Genomic DNA, 21,284 nt, shown 5'->3' with positions numbered 1-21,284 from the left:
TGAGCAATTGGGGGAGAAGAGCCTTGGTGAGAGGGCCGTTCTCTCCAGTCGGGAGACGGGAGAAAGTTCTACAAAGTCAACCATCACTGCAGCCCTCCACCAGTCGGGGCTTTATGGCAGAGTGACCCGGCGGAAGCCTCTCCTCAGTGCAAGACACATGAAAGCCTGCATGGGGTTTGCTAAAAAACACCTGAAGGACTACAAGATGGTGAAAAATAAGATTCTCTAATCTGATGAGACCAAGATAGAAATTGTTGGCCTTAATTCTAAGTGGCATGTGTGGAGAAAACCAGGCACTGCTCATCCACTGTCCAATACAGTCCCAATAGTGAAGCATGGTGGTGGCAGCATCATGCTGCGGGTGTGTTTTACAGCTGCAGGGACAGGGAGACTGGTTGCAATCGAAGAAAAGATTAATGCGGCCAAGTACATGGGATATCCTGGATGAAAACCTTCTCCAGAGTGCTCAGAACCTCAGACTGGGCCGAAGGTTCACCTTCAAAAAAGACAATGACCCTAAGCACACAGCTAAAATACCAAAGGAGTGGCTTCAGAACAACTCTGTGACTGTTTTTGAATGGGCCAGCCAGAGCCCTGACTTAAACCCAATTGAGCATCTCTGGAAAGACCTGAAAATGGCTGCCCACCAACGTTCACCATCCAACCTGACAGAACTGGAGAAGATCTGCAAGGAGGAATGGCAGATGATTCCCAAATCCAGGTGTGAAAAACTTGGTGCATCATTCCCAAAAAGACTCACTGCTGTATTAGCTCAAAAGGGTGCTTCTACTAAATACTGAGCAAAGGGTCTGAATACTTATGGCTATGTGATATTTAAATTTTTCTTTTTTAATAAAAATGCAAAAATTTCAACAATTCTGTTTTTTTCTGTCAATATGGGGTGTTGTGTGTACATTAATGTGGGGAAAAATTAACTTAAATGATTTTAGCAAATGGCTGCAATATAAAAAAGTACAAATTTTAAGGGGGTCTGAATACTTTCCGTACCACTGTACCATCCAATTCACTAACTGAAAAACAACTTCCTCCAAATACGATTTGGTCCATTTAAAATCCGAATTATTCCAATTGTGATACAGTGCGGATAGGATTTACTCTAGTTACAATATAATTTACTCCAATCACAATATGATTCTATCCAATTACAATTGACTCCAAATACTGGACATTACATATTATTCAGTTTAATTACGATCCAGTGCACTGCGATATATGATAAGGAAGAACCCCTTTCACTTCAGTTACGATACTATTCTACTTCAATTTGGGTACGATTTAACCCAATTACAGCGATCTAGAATTCTTGCCTCCAAAACGTAGAGCCACTCTACTCTCTCTTAGGGCCACTTCTTCTATGACGTGCTCTTTACCATCCCAATAAAACACTACTACAAAACTCATTGCAGTCACTGTCTGTTTTCTCAGGTCGAAAACAGTGTGACCCGGTCGGGTAGCAGTCTCAGTCTGGCTCGCGTCAGGCCCGGCGCCATCGCCAATGGTACCAGCAAACACTCTACTTCCTCCTCTGGTGCTACTTCTTCCTCCTCAGCCCAGAAGCCACAACGCAGCGTCTCCACCTACCAGCGCCAGAGACGACACTCTGACTTCTGTATGACTTGATGACGTCATAGCATTACGGCCTCAAAGTGGTCTTCATTGGCTTACATCCCTTGTTTTGTAGGTGGTCCGGCAGCACCCGGGTCGGCTCATCCCAAGCGAAGCCCTAGCGGTGTGGGAGAAGCAGCTGGGCTCAAGGAGGAGAGGCTCTCTGTCCGTAAACCCAGCAACAATGCCGTTGGCTCTCGGAGCATCCCGACACCCTCCAGTCCAATGGTCAGCTCTGCTCACAATCCCAACAAAGCCGAGATTCCCAACAGACGCAAGGATGCCAACTCTGCCACGGTACAGTCGGAAAATATTTAAACATTTATATTTTACAGTCAAGTTACATTCAAATCCATGCAGCCATGTGTTGTTGAGATTAGCATGTGGCAGATTTCAGGGAACTAAAACAGCAGCCAGATTAACCTGAGGTGAACTCTTTAATGTGGTTAAATACTCAAGAATACTCTTTTCTTGCCATGTATACAATTCACTCCATTTGTGATCTTTCAATTACGATAGTTTACTGTACTTACAATGCCATTCACTCCAATTGCGATACAATTCACTCACAATTGTGACACGATACGATTCACTCACAATTGCAATACAATTCAGTACAGTTACAATACAGTTAACGCCAATGACAATAATATTCGATTCACTCCAGTCGAATCACTCCAATTATGATAAATAGAATTCAAGCCATTTTCCATGCGATGTGATCGGGTACAATATGATTCACTCCAGTTGTGATACAATTCACTCCAGTCGCAATATGATTCAACCCAATGATGATAGCCTTTGAATCACTCCAATTTTGATGCATACGATGCACTCCAATTACAATGCAATGCAACTCTATACAATACGATTCACTGTAGTTACAGTTCACTCGATGACAAAAGCAGTCAATTAACTCAATACGATGCAATACAATTCATTCCAATTACAATCCATTGATCTACAGTAGTTTACTCCAGTTATTATACAACTCAATCAATAAGAATAGAATACTCCAGTTATGATACATTACCATTCGTTCGAGGTACGATTCAATATGGTATGTGTGATCATATGATACGGTTTGCTCCAGGTATAATACAATTCAGTCCAATTACGATACGAGTCCATGTGGGCGGGCATATGTTGAGATTAACGTGTCAGATTTCAGTTAACTAAAACAGTAGCCAGATTAACCTGACATGAACTCTTTAATGTATTTAAATGCTCGTCTCCCTCCATACAGGGTTGCAGAGGTGGAAGATTCAAGTCACATGACTTGACTCAAAGTCAGACTGGAGTCGGCAGTTTTAGGACTTGCGACTTGCTTGTCTAAAACTTGTGAAAGACACGACTTATACTTGAAACACATGATAGTGTCAACAAGTTAGATGACAGGGCTATACACTAACCTCTGCACTGGTAGCACTGGTGTGGCCAACTTTTTCAATTGGTCGCACCAGCACATGATTTGGTCACACCCTTTTTTGAGTAGGTACAGCATGACCATGGCATACCATAGTATCGTCTTAAGTAAACATTGACTGATTTGAGATATATTTGCAAAATATTTTACTGTGAACAAGAAAATTGTCTGCAACAAGCAGTGGCTGACAAAACAGGTCAACTATTTTAAAAAAAAAAACAACCAAAATCAAAAACCAAGGCTTTACTTTTATTTGAAAAAATTTTTGACTCAGAGGGGCCAGGTCATAATGAGGCCTACTAACCTACTTCTCCTGGGAAAACCACTTAATTTTAAGCATTACCACAGCAATGGGATTGACATGAATAAATCTAAAAACGATTGCATAAGTGTACCACCATATATATATATGTTTTATTTTTTATTTATTTATTTTTTTCCAAAAATCACAAGCACGATTTTATCATTTGATTATTCAGATTTTGCAATTGATTTACTAGCAAAACAAGCCAATTTACCTATTTAAAATCATAGTCCTAAACAGAAAATAAATAAATAATTTCTACAGCAATTATTGCATTTTATGTTAATGATAGTTTGTTTTCCTATACAATCCTCATTAAAGCAGTCTGGGTTTCTTTAACTTTTATCAACGGGGTTGGGAAGATTACTTTAAAAACAGTAGCTAGATAGACAGAGAGACGGATTTGTTAGCTCCATGACAGTGTTTGTTATAACTAGTGAAATGGAAACGAGAGACAAATTAAGCAGGCAATCTTTGCAGTTAGCGGTATTGGACCTCCTCCCCACCCACACACCCTCGTAATTTTGAGATGCCGATTAATAACGTGTCCAGATGAATTGACAGCTCACGCTTGTCCAGATGTGGGTAGGAACGCGTTACATTTACTCCCGTTACATTTACTCAAGTAACCATCCATCCATCCATTTTCTGTATTGCTTATCCTCACAAGGGTCGCGGGAGTGCTGAAGCCTATCCCAGCTATTTTCGAGCAGGAGGCGGGGTACACCCTGAACTGGTTGCCAGCCAATCGCAGGGCACATACAAACATGTTGAAGAGAGTTTTATTCTGTTACAATAATCGACATGAAGCTCGCTACTTTCCTTTATCACTAATTGCGTGTGCGATCTATCTTTAGACTTTGGTTTTCGACTTCTGCATCGGGCGCCGCTGCTCCGATTTACCGTGATTCCCACAGTGATGTTTTGACTCAAGTTCATACAAGAAAGTCACGGCTGATCGGCTTTAATGTCATAATTGGTCGATTGATCGGCTTCGCAAAAGACATTTACTCCGCGTTGCCATAGTGCACAGTATATTTGAATCCAAAAGCTAGTTTATTTTAGCCTTGTCACATGTCTTTTGATGTAGTACTGTAAATATATGACCGCCAAAAAAACAAAACGGCGGTGTGGGACAGACAACACGTCTGAGACAGACAACACGTAATGCGTGGATCAGACGACAAGACAAATTTGGTCTTTCACGATTGCACTATGTCAGGCTACTGCAATAAAATCTTGTATTCCGATACCACCACATCCCGTTTTTTTTATGATCAGTGGGCTTTATCTTGTAAACTCAAAACGCGACCAGATACACTCGTTGCCACGACAACAACAATCGATCGCGTCGTGTGTATTGTAAGAACTAAATTGGGAAAAACGTGTGTTGGTGGTCACCGGTGCTCGGGAGAGGACTTTAATTCAAGGATTGGTTGAGGTATGTTCACGTACTTTTAATACGTTACGGCTCGCAAGGCAGGCAACAAAACGTTATGTAGCCTAGCAAGCTAGTGCTATCGCTAACAGTTGTACCGGCGTTCTGTTGAATCATGCTCTAAAGTTACGGTGTGTGTGAAGTAATGTAATTACAATAAAGTAATTTAATTACAGTAAGTTAGCACCCATTATTTCTGTAATGTTGGTTTGACCTGACTGATTAGAATACATGACCTGACTAGAGCAGTGATTTCCAACCTTTATGTAGCCAAGACACATATTTTACAATTGAAAAATCTCACGGCAGATCAACAAACAAAAATGTCACAAAAATTGGATACATTAATTACTATATGTACTTCCTGCCATCTAATAGAAGAGCATTTACGGTATTTGTTCTGTCTGTCACTATGCCTCACTGGCATAAATAGATGAACAAAGATATATTTGTCAATATAATTTTTTGAGCAATTAAGTAAATGAACAAGTCATTTAAATAGACACATTACTCCATCTTGTGATCGGTTATCGTTTTTTTAAAACTCGCTGATCGGCCCCAAAAATCCTGATCGTGTAAAACCTAATTTTAGTGGATAAAGCAAATAATGTTTCTGTAAGGCCATATGCATGTGTTTTTTTTCCACTTCAAAATTGAAATGGTGGCAGGTGAGTGTGGACTCCCATTGAACATGAGTTTGAATGTGATCTGTTGCTTCTGAACACAGCCACATGCCAGTTATAAGAGGGAGTGCATCCTGTGTAACCAGATTTATTTTTATTTATTTAATTTAAACTTTATTTAACCAGGTAAAAGACAATTTAAAGCAGAACATCCCTTTTGCAATCGTGATCTGGCCAAGAAGACAAGTTAAACATCAAGTTCAAGTCAGTCACATTCAAGTCTATTTCAGTTGTTTATTTTTACCTCCCCTCTCAAAAAGATACAAAAAGAAATCAGTTGAGTTGTACAAATTTTATTTTATTTGACGTTCATGCTCTGATTTAAAAAAAAAATAAAAAAAAATCAGAAGTTACTCACTACTCAGTATTTGAGTAGTTTTTTCACTGAGTACTTTCTTGCTCTTACTCAAGTAATTCTTTACTTTTTACTTTTACTTGAGTCATATTATTCTAAAGTAACAGTACTCTTACTTTAGTAAAATATTTGGGTACTTTACCCACCTCTGCACTTGTCTTTGTAAACATTTTTTATAATTAATGAGTACTGCAGTGAGCACGGTCCAAATAGTCACCACTTATTCCATTCCCTCTGTGTCGCTTTTTAAACGGGCTGATTTTAGAAAGCCCAGCGCCTGCAGTATCCTTATCAACTTGAAGCTAAACCGAATTCATACCCATTTTATCCATTCAAGTGCGAACTGGTCGCCGTTTTTCCTCACATCATCACAGCGTCCCGTCTCAGGGATGTTTGAGTGATAAAAGCATTTCAGTCTGTTACCAAAAATTCACTTTTAGACCATTTTCAGCTGGCGGAAATTTTTGGTCACATGAATTTGTACTGTACTATATACTTATTTTTTTCTTCACCTGCTGGCCAGCCGATGTTTCATCATGAGTACCGTATGATTTGGCACCATTTGTTTGCTCTCTGTCACCACCAGCATCCTCATCTCTTTTCTCATATGTTTTTCCAAAATAATCTGCGATAGATGCATTTTTAAATTACAAAACGTCACAAAGTTTTGTCTGTGACGCACGTGGTGCGTGTGTATGCGACGGTGCTGTGTATTATAGCACATGTACAATCTAGAAGAAGCTGCCAATGTTGCAGCATTGGCGTGGGTCGTTTCTAACTCAAATGAGATTCATAACAATTTTCAAGACGGCACACTCTCTTCACAACTGGAAAGCGTGCCGGAAGATGAGATTGCAGGTGGAAAAAAGGCAACTTTAATGCACTGCGCAAGTGCGACTAGATGAAAGTTTTATTGTACGAGCTAAAAAAAGGTAGCAAATGCGACCAATTTGGTCGCAGACACGAGCCCTGAGTGAAGTTATACATATCCTAACATAACTTGCAATAACACAGCTCATTATCTTACATTTTATTTCTGTAATGTAATATCACGTACAGGTTTTTAACGTGGTCACCACAGCATATGAAAAATAACCTGTAAACTAATAACAACGAGGACAAGTGTCATTCGTGTCATTATAAATTGAGTCAGTGGTTCTAAATGACCCACCGGAATGAGTGATTAAAATAAAGTAATAAGGAGAAAGGAGTAATGCAGATGATGTTTCCATTTTTTGTTTTGCCATAACTCTAGATTTTTAAGGGTGGCTACATTCTGGCAACATTATCAAAATAATGTTAACTACTACAATTTACCGCAATTCTCCATTAGACAGGTACCTCCAGTTATATTTTAACAGCAAAAAACAAACTGCATGCATAAACGTGCATTCATTTTGTAAGACAGGTTCGTGTTCTCTGATCTGTCTATGCTACATATTTTATTCAACAGTTGAACTGTTTATGCTTGTGGCTGCCATGCTTTTTGTTTCTGTTTATAATAGCTTTTCCAATTGAGTCATATATACGTGTGTGTGTGTGTAATATGTACAGTGGGTACGGAAAGTATTCAGACCCCCTTAAATGTTTCACTTTTTGTTATATTGCAGCCATTTACTAAAATCATTTAAGTAAATTTTTTTCCTCATTAATGTACACACAGCGCCCCATATCGACAGAAAAAAAACTGAATTGTTGAAATTTTTGCAGATTTATTAAAAAAGAAAAACTGAAATATCACACAGCCATAAGTATTCAGACCCTTTGATCAGTATTTAGTAGAAGCACCCTTTTGAGCTAATACAGCCATGAGTGTTTTTGGGAATGATGCACCAAGTGTTTCACACCTGGATTTGAGGATTCTCTGCCATTCCTCCTTGCAGATCCTCTCCAGTGCTGTCAGGTTGGATGGTGAACGTTGGACAGCTATTTTCAGGTCTTTCCAGAGATGCTTGATTGGGTTTAAGTCAGGGCTCTGGCTGGGCCATTCAAGAAGTCACGTAGTTGTTCTGAAGCCACTCCTTCTGTATTTTAGCTGTGTGCATAGGGTCATTGTCTTTTTTTGAAGGTGAACCTTTGGCCCAGTTTGAGGTTTTGAGCACTGGAGAAGGTTTTCGTCCAGCATATCCCTGTACTTGGCCGCATTCATCTTCTCTTTGATTTCAACCAGTCTCCCTGTCCCTGCAGCTGAAAAAAACCCCTCCAGCATGCTGTCACCACCATACTTCACTGTTGGGACTGTATTGGACAGGTGATGAGCAGTGCCTGGTTTTCGCCACACGTGCCACTCAGAATTAAGGCCAACAATTTCTATCTTTGTCTCATCAGACCAGAGAATCTTATTTCTCACCATCTTGGAGTCCTTCAGGTGTTTTTTTTTTTTTTTTTTTTCTTAAGCAAACTCCATGCGGGCTTTCATGTGTCTTGCACTGAGGAGAGGCTTCCGTCAGGTCACTCTGCCATAAAGCCGCGACTGGTGGAGGGCTGCAGTGATGGTTGACTTTGTAGAACTTTCTCCCAACTCCATCTCTGGAGCTCAGCCACAGTGATCTTTGGGTTCGTCTTTATCTCTCTCACCAAGGCTCTTCTCCCCCAGTTTGGCCGGACGGCCAGCTCTAGGAACGGTGCTCATCGTCCCAAACGTCTTTCGTTTCATAATTATGGAGGCCACTGTGCTCTTAGGAACCTGAAGTGCAGCAGAAATGTTTTTGTAACCTTGGCCAGACCAGTGCCTTGCCACAATTCTGTCTCTGAGCTCTTCAGGCAGTTCCTTTGACCTCATGAAAAATTATTTTAACAAATGGCTGCAATATACACTCAGTTGTTATTTAACTTATGGGTGTACATATACTTCTTTTTTTTTTTAATGATCAGCAAAAAAAAAAAAAACATTTTATCACCATTTATCATTTTATTTATATATAATATTATATATATATATAACTGAACGAGTTGACTCACAACTTGCTTGAAATTTAGTGGGGACTCTATTTGACTTGCTTGATTTTTGCCACACAAAGATGAAACTTGAAGTTAAGACTTGAAACTTAATTTAGACTTGAACATACAGTATGTGACCTAAACCCACCTTTGCTGAGTTGGACTTGTTGATTTCTTGATTGTCTTTGTTGTTTTTTTTTGTTTTTTTTCCTCCCCCAGAATAACGTCTCAGCTAGTGGCATGACACGAAGGAATACGTACGTGTGCAGCACGGACAGACACTCGTTGCTGCAAAATGGCAAAGAAAACAGGTGAGAAGTATTTATAAATATTAATATATGATGATGTATCTCCCCTCCTTTCTGAATACTGGAATGCCCAAGTAATAGGATCAGGGTGAAAAACACTGGGCCAGATATATTTGTCTCCCATGTTTGGAGTGGATAAAGAGTTATAACTGCACAAGTGTGTGTGTGTGTGCGTGTTTGTGTGTGTTTGTATGTATGCTTGTCACATGCATTTATACAGCTAGTATGAGCTGTGTTTTGTTGTGACAGATGGCGATGTGTTTCTCTTTGTCAGAGACCATCACCTCTTTTTTCTTTACCGTTTTCTCGTGTCCTTCCACGTCTTTTTCCTTACTTATACGTAGCTCTGGACACTACAGTATTATAGCCCATAGTCTCCACTTATCTGCAGCTGTCTGTTTTCTTGCTACCTTCAACTTGTCCAGTAAAGTTGGTCTCCTTGCTGCAGGCAACGACCACATCTTGTTGAGTAGATACAGGATGTTAGCTTGGATACAGGCTCTTATACTACCTGGAGCCTCAAGTCAGGTGATTTGTCAGTCTCAGAGGAACATAATGTAAGATTACCTTCAAAGTTAACCACGAGCATAATCTCATTAAAATAAAATTAAAATAAACTTACTTGCCCTTTGAAGACTCCTGACAGTCACTCATTGGAGAGGGAACAGTATGAAAATCATTTCATCACATTTTATGCTGTAGGTATTGCTGAAATTAATAAATCTTCACGATATTCAAGTATCGGGATTAAGTTCCATTTCCGGCATTTCTGTTTGGCGTTTGCTTGTTGCATGGGGTTTTCCTCTCACATTCCAAAAAACGTGCATGTTGGGTTCAATGAGGACTCTAAAATTTTCAGAGTGAATGTTTTCTTGTCTCTCTCTCTCTCTCTCTCTCTCTCTCTCTCTCTCTCTCTCTCTCTCTCTCTCTCTCTCTCTCTCTCTCTCTCTCTCTCTCTCTCTCTCTCTCTCTCTCTCTCTCTCTCTCTCTCTCTCTCTCTCTCTCTCTCTCTCTCTCTATATATATGTGTGTGTGTGTGTGTATATATATGTGTGTGTGTGTGTGTGTGTGTGTGTGTAAATATATATATGTGTGTATGTGTATATGTGCCCTCTGATTGACTGCTTATCAGTCCAGGGTGGACCCCAGCTCACACCCAAAGTCAGCTAGGATAGGCTCCAGCTTAGCTGCTTCCTGAATGAGGACATTTACTACAGAAAATGGATGGATGGAAGTTTCATTACCTGTTCTATGGGTTATACTTCCACTTTTTTTTTGACTCCAGAAAAGTTTTAGCGAATATTTTCTTTTTTCTTTTTTTCTTTCCTTTTATCTTGTAACTACAATATATAATAATATTGTCTTGATTTGCTTTTGTGCATGTTCAAAAACAAGAGAGAGTTAGAAAATGAGAGAGGGTGCATTAAATAGGGTAAAGCATTGTGTTGATGAAGTGGCGACTGGCACAGTGCCCACATCAACACCCTCTGCCCCCCATCAGACATTTGCCTCTGAGGCTTTGTCAATGTGATGCCAAACCAGGTTGCTTGATGGGGTAAATACGTGCAGGTCCACACGCATACAAAACACACACACTTATTTTTTATGATATTGATTATAATATTTTCAACATCTGAAAATGTGCGTGCAGACGGGTAATAGCTGTCTTTAAAAATGGTGATGCAACATGTAGCCCTTGGCCAAAGGTTATTTTTCTATTCTACATGCAGTGGTACCATGACTTAGGAGTTTAATTCATTCCATGACCACGCTCATACGGTGCATCTGCAAAGTATTCATAGCGTTTCACTTTTTCCACATTTTGTTATGTTACAGCCTCATCCCAAAATGAAATAAATTCATTTTTTCCCCTCAAAATTCTACACCCAACACCCCATAATGTGAAAAGTTTTTTTTGAATGTTTGCAAATTTATTAAAACTGAACTGAGACATCACATGTACATAAGTATTATAAGTATACAGCCTTTGAAAAATCATGTTGTCATTACGGATGTTGTGTGTAGAATTGTACGGAAAATAATAATTTATTCCATTTTGGAGCAAGGCTGTAGCATATCAAAAGTGAAGTGCTGTGAATACTTTCCGGATGCACTGTAACTCAAACCACTCATATTTCAAATCAACTTTGCCCATTGAAATGAATGGAAATGCCATTGATCTGTTCCAGCCCCCCAAAAAACATTTATTTAATCAGAAAAATGTTGTGTTCGCATTGCATTTGTGTTCAAATATCAGTATTTTAAAGGTTTGTAACTACTGCAAAGGGAATGCTAGTTTCGTTAGCTTGTTTTGCATTGGGTTTTAGCATTTCACTCGCGGACTTTTGTAATACAAAGTTATTTGGTTAAATTCACAAGGTGAAATTTTATGTTTAGTTTTACAGTAAACTGGTAGTAGCAATAAACCGCTTGAAGCAAGCACACTCAGCCTTTTTTTGTGTGTGTGTTTTTGTGTTTTCTTCTGTTTTGCTGTCTGTCAGTTTCGGCATGGAGGGGAGAACAGACATAATTAAATTTTTCTCACTTTGTGTGGACTTTGTATGGACTCCCTTTCTTAGGTCCCAATTTAGAAAAAAAAAGCTCACTAGTAACTTGAAATTTGGCTCACAGCACAAAGCAAATAATCAACTGAGGGACGTCTTGTAACTCAAAAAACCCATTGGTTTGGGCACTTGTAAGTAAAGGTACCACTGTAACTGCAACCATTTGTGTATTTTGTGATCATGAGACTGCTCAATCTTTTGTGTGTGACAGCAGCTGCCGTGTTCATTGGAAGACTTCGTGTTCTGCTTTCTGTGTGTTTACTCTGTCCAACCACTCCTCCTGGTGAAGCAGCATGTGGCTCATTGCCATGTTGAAATGCGTGTGTGTGCGGGGGGAGGGTGTTTGTGTGCATGAGCGTGTTGTGTGTTTCTCTGTTGTGGGTATGCATGAACGTGTGTGTGGTATCTAGAGCGTATGAAAAGCAGCCTGAGGGTAATATTGGGGGGTAGGTGTGTACATGCGTTATTGCTTCATGAGAAGAAAACTGTCGTCCTAGAACTCCACTCTGGAAATAAACATTGTTCATCCTCTGCCCCTCCCCAACCCCTCTTCTAGTTCCTTTTCCCACCGGTTGGCCCCCGCCTCTCCCTCCACCCACAGCATCACCGGCGCGTCGGCTTCGTCGTCCTCCTCGACCTCCATGCCCTCCTCACGTCTCTTCCGGGGCTCCACGGCCAGGAGCACCTTCCACGGCGGGCAAATCCGAGACCGGAGGCCGCCCTTAAACATGGCGCCGGCCTCGCCCACACTGTCGCACGACACCAGCGGCACTCCGCCCATTGCCAGGACCCCACGCGCCACCAGCAACCTGCTCAGCAAGCTCACCTCCAAGTTGACCCGCAGGTAAGCGGAGAAGCCGTGGGAGAAAATGGCGAGAAGAAAAAGCGTCTGCTGACTGTGTGGACTAACGTCGTGGCAAATTAATTAGCACGCTAAAAACGGACATTTCAAAGTGTACTGGATGATGTCGTACTGTGGACTGATGTTAATGACTTCTACTTGTTCATAAAGAGTTCATCTACTAACATGTGAGCTTTTATTCTTTTTTTAGTAAAGCTTGACAAGTTGTCCGCCTCAGGTTTTAACCTCGTTTCCACTAGGCAGTACAGTTTGGTTCAGTATTATTCAGGTAAATCCTTTTCAGCTTTGAGTTTCAGGGGTAGGAGTGTGTCAGCGGGATGGCGATAGCTGCGCACATTGCCCAACATCATAGTGTACCAGCCTTGTTTCTAGTTTGATTCGTTGCGGTTTGCGTCAGGTAAATCCTGATCAGGTTTGTGTGTGTATTGCAGGTGCTTGCAAGTGGGATGGCAATAGCTGCGTAAACTACATAAAAGGCTGACATCGTAGTGTACAGTTTTGTTCAGTTCAGTTTGGTACGGTTCAGGTAACTCCTGAGCAGATCTGTGGGGTAGAGATAGCTGTGTCAGCCATCATAGCGCCGCTTTCCCACTGCATGGTAACATCTCAGCACACCTCTACTTTTCTTTGATGCTTTTTCATTGGCAAAAGCAGACAGTATGAGGTAATGTTTCTGAAGCGTGAAAACCTTGACTTGAACTGACAAAAAGTAACTTGTGCTAACTTTAGCTTACATTGTTGCTGTTCCGCGATTCTCTGATATTATGCTCCATAGTTTCCACTTGGCTATTGCGCTCCATTTTCTCTCAGCCATCAGTCTCTGCTCTTCTCTTTGCTGTGACTTATCGCCACATGGCGAGAAGCGGGTCTCCTAGAAAAAAAAAAAATGCCATGTTTTTTGCCCTTTTTTACATTGCACGGTACCAACTCACCACACCTCTATTCACTACTGAGAGTCTTCCATTGGCAATAAGCAGATACTCTGAGGTACTGTTTCTAGGAGATGCTCAACCGAGTCTTGCAAGTGTGCAAAAAAGTTCTAATGATGCTAATGTTAGCTTACCCTTTTGCTGTGCCTTAGCTCTCCACAGCTACTCTCCATAGTCCCCACTTGGCTGCAGCTCTCCGACATACCATTCCATTTCTTACGTGGAAAACCAACAAAGATTCTGTCAACTGTTCAACAGACAGCAGTGTGTGTAACTCCCTCCTTCCACAAGTGCACACCTGTGTTTGGCACCCCAACGCAACGCTGCTACCAAGTGGGACTGTTATGGAACTTTTTACTATAGAAGCGTGCTGAACTGATCCAAACCATACAGCTTTGTGGAAACGAGGGTTTAATTAAAGCAACCCCTTAGTTTTCACTCATACTGAGGAATCATCTCACTGTATGATGTCACTTCCTGTGTTGAAGTGTATCCCTGTAGTTTTCGTGACACATCACAACATATTTGAGCAAGTTTACGACTGGTGCCTCGTGATGGCGTCCATCTGAGGCGGACAAGTTTCCCTTCCACGCGCGGCGCTCCGCTGATTATTGTTTTTCCGTGTTTGTTTGACTGTCTAACCACGTTTGCTTCCCCTCGCCAGTCACCAGCCGATCTGCCATCCTGTCTTCTTTTTCAATTTTCTGCTTTGTTTCCTCTAAAACTCCATATTGTTTTCCTCCCCCCCTCCCCTCCCACTTTCTTTCTTTCTTTGCTCTGACACTGCTCTTGTTGTGTCATTCCACACCTCTTCCTCTTCTCCCAGGGTCACTCTTGACCCTTCTAAGCGTCAGAGTTCAAACAAATCCGTGTCAGGCTGCAACCTCCCGCAGGCCACAAATACAGTTAGTAAGTCTTCCTTTCCCATCTTTTCTGGCTGCTATGTGTCTCACTATTTGCCCATCTATACAGTACTGTGAAAAAGTATTGGCCCCCTTCTCAAAGATGTTTGCAGTTTCCCCACTGTAATGTTAAAAATCATTAAACACATGTAAATATCAGAAAAATATAACCCAAGTTAACTTAAAATGCTGTTTTTAAAATGTGATTTTGATTCAGGAAAAAAACCTATTCAGTTACCTGGCCCAGTGTGAAAAACTAATTACCGCCCTTGTTGAATCATGAACTAATTGTCGGTTTGTTTAATTTTCACTGATCACACCCAAGCCTGGTTACTTCCAGACCTGTTGAATCAAGAAAGCACTTAAACAGAATCTGTCCCGACAAAATCAAGTGGGACAAAAGATCTAAAAAAAAAATGCTGCAACAAAATGACACCATCCAAAGAAATTCCAGAACAGTCAAGAATTAAAGTAATTGATATCTATCGGTCTAGAAAGGGTTAAAAAAAAGCTTTAGGATTCCAGCAAACCATAGGGAGAGCCATTATCCTCACATGGAGAAAACATTAAACAGTGAACCTTCCCAAGAGTGGCCGGCATACAAAGATTATTCCAAGAGAACAGCAATGACTTATCCAGGAGGCCACAAAGGAACTCCGGACATCTTCTAAAGAACTGCAGGCCTCCCTTGGCTCAGTTAAGGTCAGTGTTAATGACACAACAACAAGGGCAAAAACGGTATCCAGAGTTCCAAGGCGAAAACCACTGCTGACCAAAAAGAATATAAAGGCTTGTCTTACTTTTGCAAAAATCTGAATGGTTCCCAAGACTATTGGGAGAATATTATATGTTCTGACGAGGTGAAAGTTGAGCTTTTTGGAAGGTGTGTGTCTCATGAGATCTGGCGTAAATGTAGCACAGCATTCCAGAAAAAGAACATTACTCCAACAGTCAAACATGGTGATGGGAGTGTGATGGTCTTGTGCTGCTTCACTCCTTCAGGACCTGGACAACTTGCTGTGATTGATGGAACCATGAATTCTGCTCTTTAACAGAAAATCCTGTAGGAAAATGTTCAGCCATCAGTGTGTGACCTTAATCTGAAGTGCACTTGGGTTCTGCAGCAGGATAATGATCCAAAACACACCAGAAAATCAACTTGTGAATGGCTTAAAAAACAAAATGAAGGTTTTGGCGTGGCTTAGTCAAAGTCTAAACTTGAATCCGATTGAAATGCAGTGGCATGTCCTTAGAAGACCGTTCATGCTCGAAAACCATCAATTTTTGCTGAATTCAAACAGTTTTGCAAGGAAGAGTGGGGCAAAATATCTCCAGAGAGATGTGAAGGACTCCTTGCCAGTTATAGAAGACACTTGATTTCAGTTGTTGCTGCTGAGGATGGTCCAACCAGTTATTAAGTGTATGGGGCCATTACAAAGGGCCAGGTAATTCTGAATAGTTATTTTTTTTCCTTAAGGTAAATAAATAAAATAAATTAAATCACCATTTAAAAACAACATTTGAAGTTCACTTGGGTTATATTTGATATTTACACGTGTTTGATGATCTTAAACATTAAAGTGGGGAAACTAAGCAAAAATAAAATAATTTGAGAAGGGAGCCAAGACCTTTTCACAGCACAGTATGTCTATCCGTGTGTCTATATGTCCTTATCACTGGTTGGAGTCCACTGTAGTCACACAAACATGTATTGGCAGCAACATGTAAGATTGTTATTGTTGTAATATTTATTTATATTAATAAATATTCATTATAAAAAAAATTAAATCATAATTTGTGTCTCACGGCACAGCTCTAACCAGAAACGACCCAAGTGTCTGTCTGCACTGTTTCTGTGTGTGTTTGTCAGTCGGTCGGTCGGTCTGTTTGTCTGTCTGGTAGAGAAAGAGAGAGAGAGAGAGAGCGAGAAAGTGAAAGTGTATGATGGGGGTGCATGTGTGTGGCTTGGTTGTGGTCTGCTGAGCCGCCACCTGTGGGCTAAATGAGGCACAACATTTCTGGACAATTCAGATGGTTTCTTGTGAAAGGAAACTACAGTATCGGACGTCTGTATGTTTGGACCTTCTGTCGCCAAATAATGCAGGTATGCGTGTGTGTGAGAATAGGAAAGAGACATGAAACTTTATTGGGTTTGATGAGTTTGTACAAAGGAGTAGGCCACACGGAAAAGAAGAAATAGTTAATTTCGGAGAAAAATGTAATCTTAAGAGAAAAAAAATGCTTTTTCAAGATGGATAATAATCAAGTGATTGTCAAAATTATAATAATTTAAACATTTTACGCACAAAACTACAACTTAATTGTCATTGCAATCAAAATTATGACTTCTAGTAAAAAAATAAAATACTGAAAATATTAGGACTATACTAACAGAATTATTTTCTAAAAATGCGATCTTTTTGTCACAATTAGTTTTTTTTCTCCTAGTAATATTGAAAAATTTTTCTCACCTTCTCGTAAAATTACGCTGTTTTGGAACAAAGTATGAATTTACTCAGGTAACTATTATATTTATTATTCTGACTTTTTCCCTCGCACGATTCTAGTAAAATTACACTATGTACAAAAATACATTATTGTTCTGGGAGTATACCTTTTTTTTCTCGCAGAAATGTCTTTATTCTTGTAACATTTAAACTTCTCTTTCTTCTTGCAAAAATACAACTTTATACAACAAAAAATACAACTATATTCTGGCAATATTATTTCTATCACAAGAAAACTTTTTTTCTTGTGATATTTTCCTCGAATGTAGAGAGGTTTTCCTCACAAGAATGACTTTTTTTCCCTCACAAAAGTATGACTCCTACATCTTTTTAAAATATGACTTGGTTCTTAAAATATTAAAAAATTTTTATTCCCAATAAAAAAGCTTTATTCAATTTTTGTACTCACAAAAATTACTTTTCTCTTGTAATAATTCCCACAAAACTCACCAAAATCAGACTTTATACTTGCAACAATTAGTATTTTTTTCTTATTTATTATTATTTATTTTTTAACAGCGTGGCCCTCATCAAACTCAGTCATGTTTGCTTGTCATGTGATTCAACACAAGTGGAGGTGACTTTTAAAGTTTAGAGTTTTTGCCGAAGAATGGAAATGTCTGCACGTGGTTTTAGAGGGTGGCGGCTTGTGCATCTTGAGCGAGTGTGTGCTGTTTTCCAGCAAGATTAGCGATGTTAATCTGGATTTACGCTGCTGTTGATTGAATCAACATCTTACACGTCTTTTTTCAGCTGCTGCTATTCTTTTTATTCTTCTGCTGTCTTCTCTTCATGCACCTGTGCTCTTTTTTTCCACATTTATTCAGCCTCACGTCACGTTGTTGTCGTTGTTAGCAAACAAGTCACACAACAAGTCAGTGTGGGGTGAAGATAAAATCAGTAACAACACAGATGAAGCAGATCACATGACTTTGTTGTGTGAAGACAGGATGGTCGTTATGTTCATTATGTGTGCTGTTTACATCCGCCCACTGATCAGTGTGATGGATGAGTAGCCGTGTTCTGTGTTGTGATTGGTGGAGTTGTTGAGGTAGAACTTGTGCAGGAAGGAAGCGTGTTTTTTAATGTTGTTTTTGCTGGTTGTTTTCTAATGGACACTTTTTTTTTTTCTTTTGAGGGTCACAGACGAACCTGAGAGAATCATCAGATCTCCGGTCACAAGGTGAGGGAGTCACTTGAAATATTTTCAATCTATATTTATCAGCATATACTTTACATGTTGTGTAATTAAAGTTCACTTGATAGAAGCATTTCATTTTCAGTAAGAAAAGACTTCAACAATTAAGTCATCACAAAATTACCTGCCCAGTCATTATTTAAAATGTAGGTAATGTAAACTAATGTAGATGGCAGATGTCTTATTTTTAGAATATGAAAAAGTCACATTTTGATAAAAAATAAAAAAAAATATTTGAGAAAAAAATTCTATTTTTTTCAAGTTTTTTTTTTTTTCTCTAGAAAAAATATTTGTTGAACAGACGAAAGTATATTATTAGAAGACATTCATAAATTAAATTAAAAAAAACGAGCTCAGGGTGTGGCGGCACGGTGAACGAATGGTTTCACATCTGCCTCACAGTTCTGAGGACCGGGGTTCAAATCCCGGCCCCGCCTGTGTGGAGTTTGCATGTTCTCCCCGTGCCTGCGTGCGTTTTCTCTGGGCACTCCGGTTTCCTCCCACATCCCAAAAACATGCATGGTAGGTTGATTGAAGACTCTAAATTGCCCTTAGGTGTGAATGTGTGCGCGAATGGTTGTTTGTTTCTATGTGCCCTGCGATTGGCTGGCGACCAGTTGAGTGTGTACTTCATTATAGATGATCTTTTTTCTAAAACAGATGTATGGTGTCTATTTTAAGTTAGAAAATGTTTTCCTACACCAGATAAGCATCCAGTCGTAGCAAAGCTTTAATGCACAAAGTGCTCCTTTTGTTTGCTAAAACTTGTTTTGTGTGTTTCCTCTCAGTGTCTCAGGCTAAGAGCAGCAGGTAACATTAGCTCATGTTAGTTAGCCGTGTTGTGGCTGCCGGTGCTTTGACCACCTGGTAAAAAATAATAATCCTTATTTTCACATCTTAAACCTCCTTTTTCACCCTCTTTAGACGTGCTGTAGAAAATGGTCATGAGGAAAAGTTAGATATTAATTCTGTGTAAAAATGACTCACAAAATAGTGCATTTTCTCAAAAAGTGGACAGACTCTGCCGGCACCTGCACAGCAGACGCGGCATCTGTAAAGCTGACGTTTGTGTCGCTTGTGACAACACCTAAACGACTCAACTATGTCCTGAAAATTATTTAAATATAGTAAATAGATTTATATTTAGATATATATAATCTAAATAAATCTATCTATAATTTTAAATGCCAACAACACACACCATATATGCCACTTGCAACGTACATATGGCATATATAAAGCTGAGATTTACGCTGGAGTTTATAGAGAAAGTGCTGCGATAGCAATATGTGGCTCAGAACCTTGCGGAACAACTTAAGTTGGAAAACATTTAAACATACGGCAAGTAATGAATATAATGTAAGATATATTATTTGAAATATCAATATTTGGTTGTGATATAAATATATGTTATATAATAATTTATATATTATGCTATTTAAAATATATACATAGTATATAAAATGTAGAAACGTGTTAATATACATAACATATTATTTTATATAATGATAAAGATGTATTATGTTGTTTTATAACGATATGATTTTGTTTTTGCTTATTTTGTTTTATTTATATTTTTAGCGATGCACCGCTATTTCGGCCGCTGAAATGTTACGGCTCAAACGGAAATAGCCCACTGAAGTATTTCGGCTGAAAGCCCAAAAGTGCATTTTCTGTTTCGGACTGAAAGAAAAAGTCTTTCAGTCCCACCGAAATTTAAATAGTGAAATAACGTATCATACAGTGGATACGGAAAGTATTCAGACCCCCTTAAATATTTCACTCCGTTATATTGCAGCCATTTGCTAAAATCATTAAAGTTATTTTTTTCCCTCATTAAAGTACACACCAGTACCCCATATTGACAGAAATAGTTTTTATTGTGGAAATGTTTGCAGATTTCTTAAAAAAGAAAAACAGAAATATCACACAGCCATAAGTATTCAGACCCTTGGCTGAGTATTTAGTAGAAGCACCCTTTTGAGCTAATACAACCATGAGTGTTTTTGGGAATGATGCAACAAGTTTTTCACACCTGGATTTGGGGATCGTCTGCCATTCCTCCTTGCAGATCCTCTTCAGTTCTGTCAGGTTGGATGGTGAACGTTGGTGGACAGCCATTTTCAGGTCTCTCCAGAGATGCTCAATTGGGTTTAAATCAGGGCACTGGCTGGGCCATTCGAGAACAGTCACGGAGTTGTTCTGAAGCCACTCTTGTTATTTTACCTGTGTGCTTAGGGTCATTGTCTTATTGGAAGGTGAACCTTCGGCCCAGTCTGAGGTCCTGAGCACTCTGGAGAAGGTTTTTGTCCAGGATATTCCTGCACTTGGCCGCATTCATCTTTTCTTCGATTGCAACCATTCTCCCTGTCCCTGCAGCTGAAAAACACCCCCACAGCATGATGCTGCCACCAACATGCTTCACTGTTGGGACTGTATTGGACAGGTGATGAGCAGTGCCTGGTTTTCTCCACACATGCCACTTAGAATTAAGGCCAAAAAGTTCTATCTTGGGCTCATCAGACCAAGGAATCTTATTTCTCACCATCTTGGAGTCCTTAGATGTTTTTTTTAGCAAACTCCATGCGGGCTTTCATGTGTCTTGCACTGAGGAGAGGCTTCCGTCGGGTCACTCAGCCATAAAGCCCCGACTGGTGGAGGGCTGCAGTGATGGTTGACTTTGTAGAACTTTCTCCCAACTCCATCTCTGGAGCTCAGCCACAGTGATCTTTGGGATCTTCTCTTCCTCTCTCACCAAGGCTCTTCTCCCCCAATTGCTCAGTAAAGGCCGGACGGCCAGCTCGAGGAAGGGTTCTGGTCGTCTCAAACGTCTTCCATTTCAGGATTATGGAGGCCACTGTGCTCGTAGGAACCTTAAGTGCAGCAGAATTTTTTTTGTAACCTCTGCCAGATCTGTGCCTTGCCATAATTCTGTCTCTGAGCTCTTCAGGCAATTCCTTTGACCTCTTTATTCTCATTTGCGCTGACATGCACTGTGAACTGTAAGGTCTTGTATAGACAGAGGTGTGGCTTTCCTAATCAAGTCCAATCACTGTAATCAAACACAGCTGGACTCCAATGACGGTGTAAAACCATCTCAAAGATGATCAAAAGAAATGGACAGCCCCCGAGTTAAATATATGAGTGTCACGGCAAAGGGTCTGAATACTTAGGGATGTGATATTTGTTTTTATTTTTTAAGAAATCTGCAAAAATGTCAACATTTTTATGGATGAGAGACA

The 21,284-nt window shown here is 39.9% G+C and overlaps 1 protein-coding gene across 9 annotated transcripts in view; it reads left to right on the top strand.

The window, feature by feature from the left end:
• Window positions 1-21,284, top strand: part of mark4b (MAP/microtubule affinity-regulating kinase 4b) — a 55,938-nt gene that overhangs the window by 30,996 nt on the left and 3,658 nt on the right. For 3 of the 9 annotated variants that reach the window (XM_061681024.1, XM_061681023.1, XM_061681022.1), the window contains 7 exons: window positions 1,447-1,630; window positions 1,703-1,923; window positions 8,992-9,083; window positions 12,201-12,488; window positions 14,262-14,344; window positions 17,983-18,027; window positions 18,831-18,852. In XM_061681024.1, coding sequence (XP_061537008.1) covers window positions 1,447-1,630; window positions 1,703-1,923; window positions 8,992-9,083; window positions 12,201-12,488; window positions 14,262-14,344; window positions 17,983-18,027; window positions 18,831-18,852 — 935 coding nt within the window. Of the gene's footprint in view, window positions 1-1,446; window positions 1,631-1,702; window positions 1,924-8,991; window positions 9,084-12,200; window positions 12,489-14,261; window positions 14,345-17,982; window positions 18,028-18,830; window positions 18,853-21,284 lie in introns of those variants that run through there. The other 6 variants (XM_061681025.1, XM_061681028.1, XM_061681029.1 and 3 more) reach the window with 6 other exon arrangements.

The sequence above is a fragment of the Phycodurus eques genome, chromosome 7 (genome assembly GCF_024500275.1).
Source record: "Phycodurus eques isolate BA_2022a chromosome 7, UOR_Pequ_1.1, whole genome shotgun sequence".
NCBI classification, from domain to species: domain Eukaryota; kingdom Metazoa; phylum Chordata; class Actinopteri; order Syngnathiformes; family Syngnathidae; genus Phycodurus; species Phycodurus eques.
Note: the sequence above shows the minus strand (reverse complement) of the source record. Positions and strands in the feature narration are given on the sequence as shown.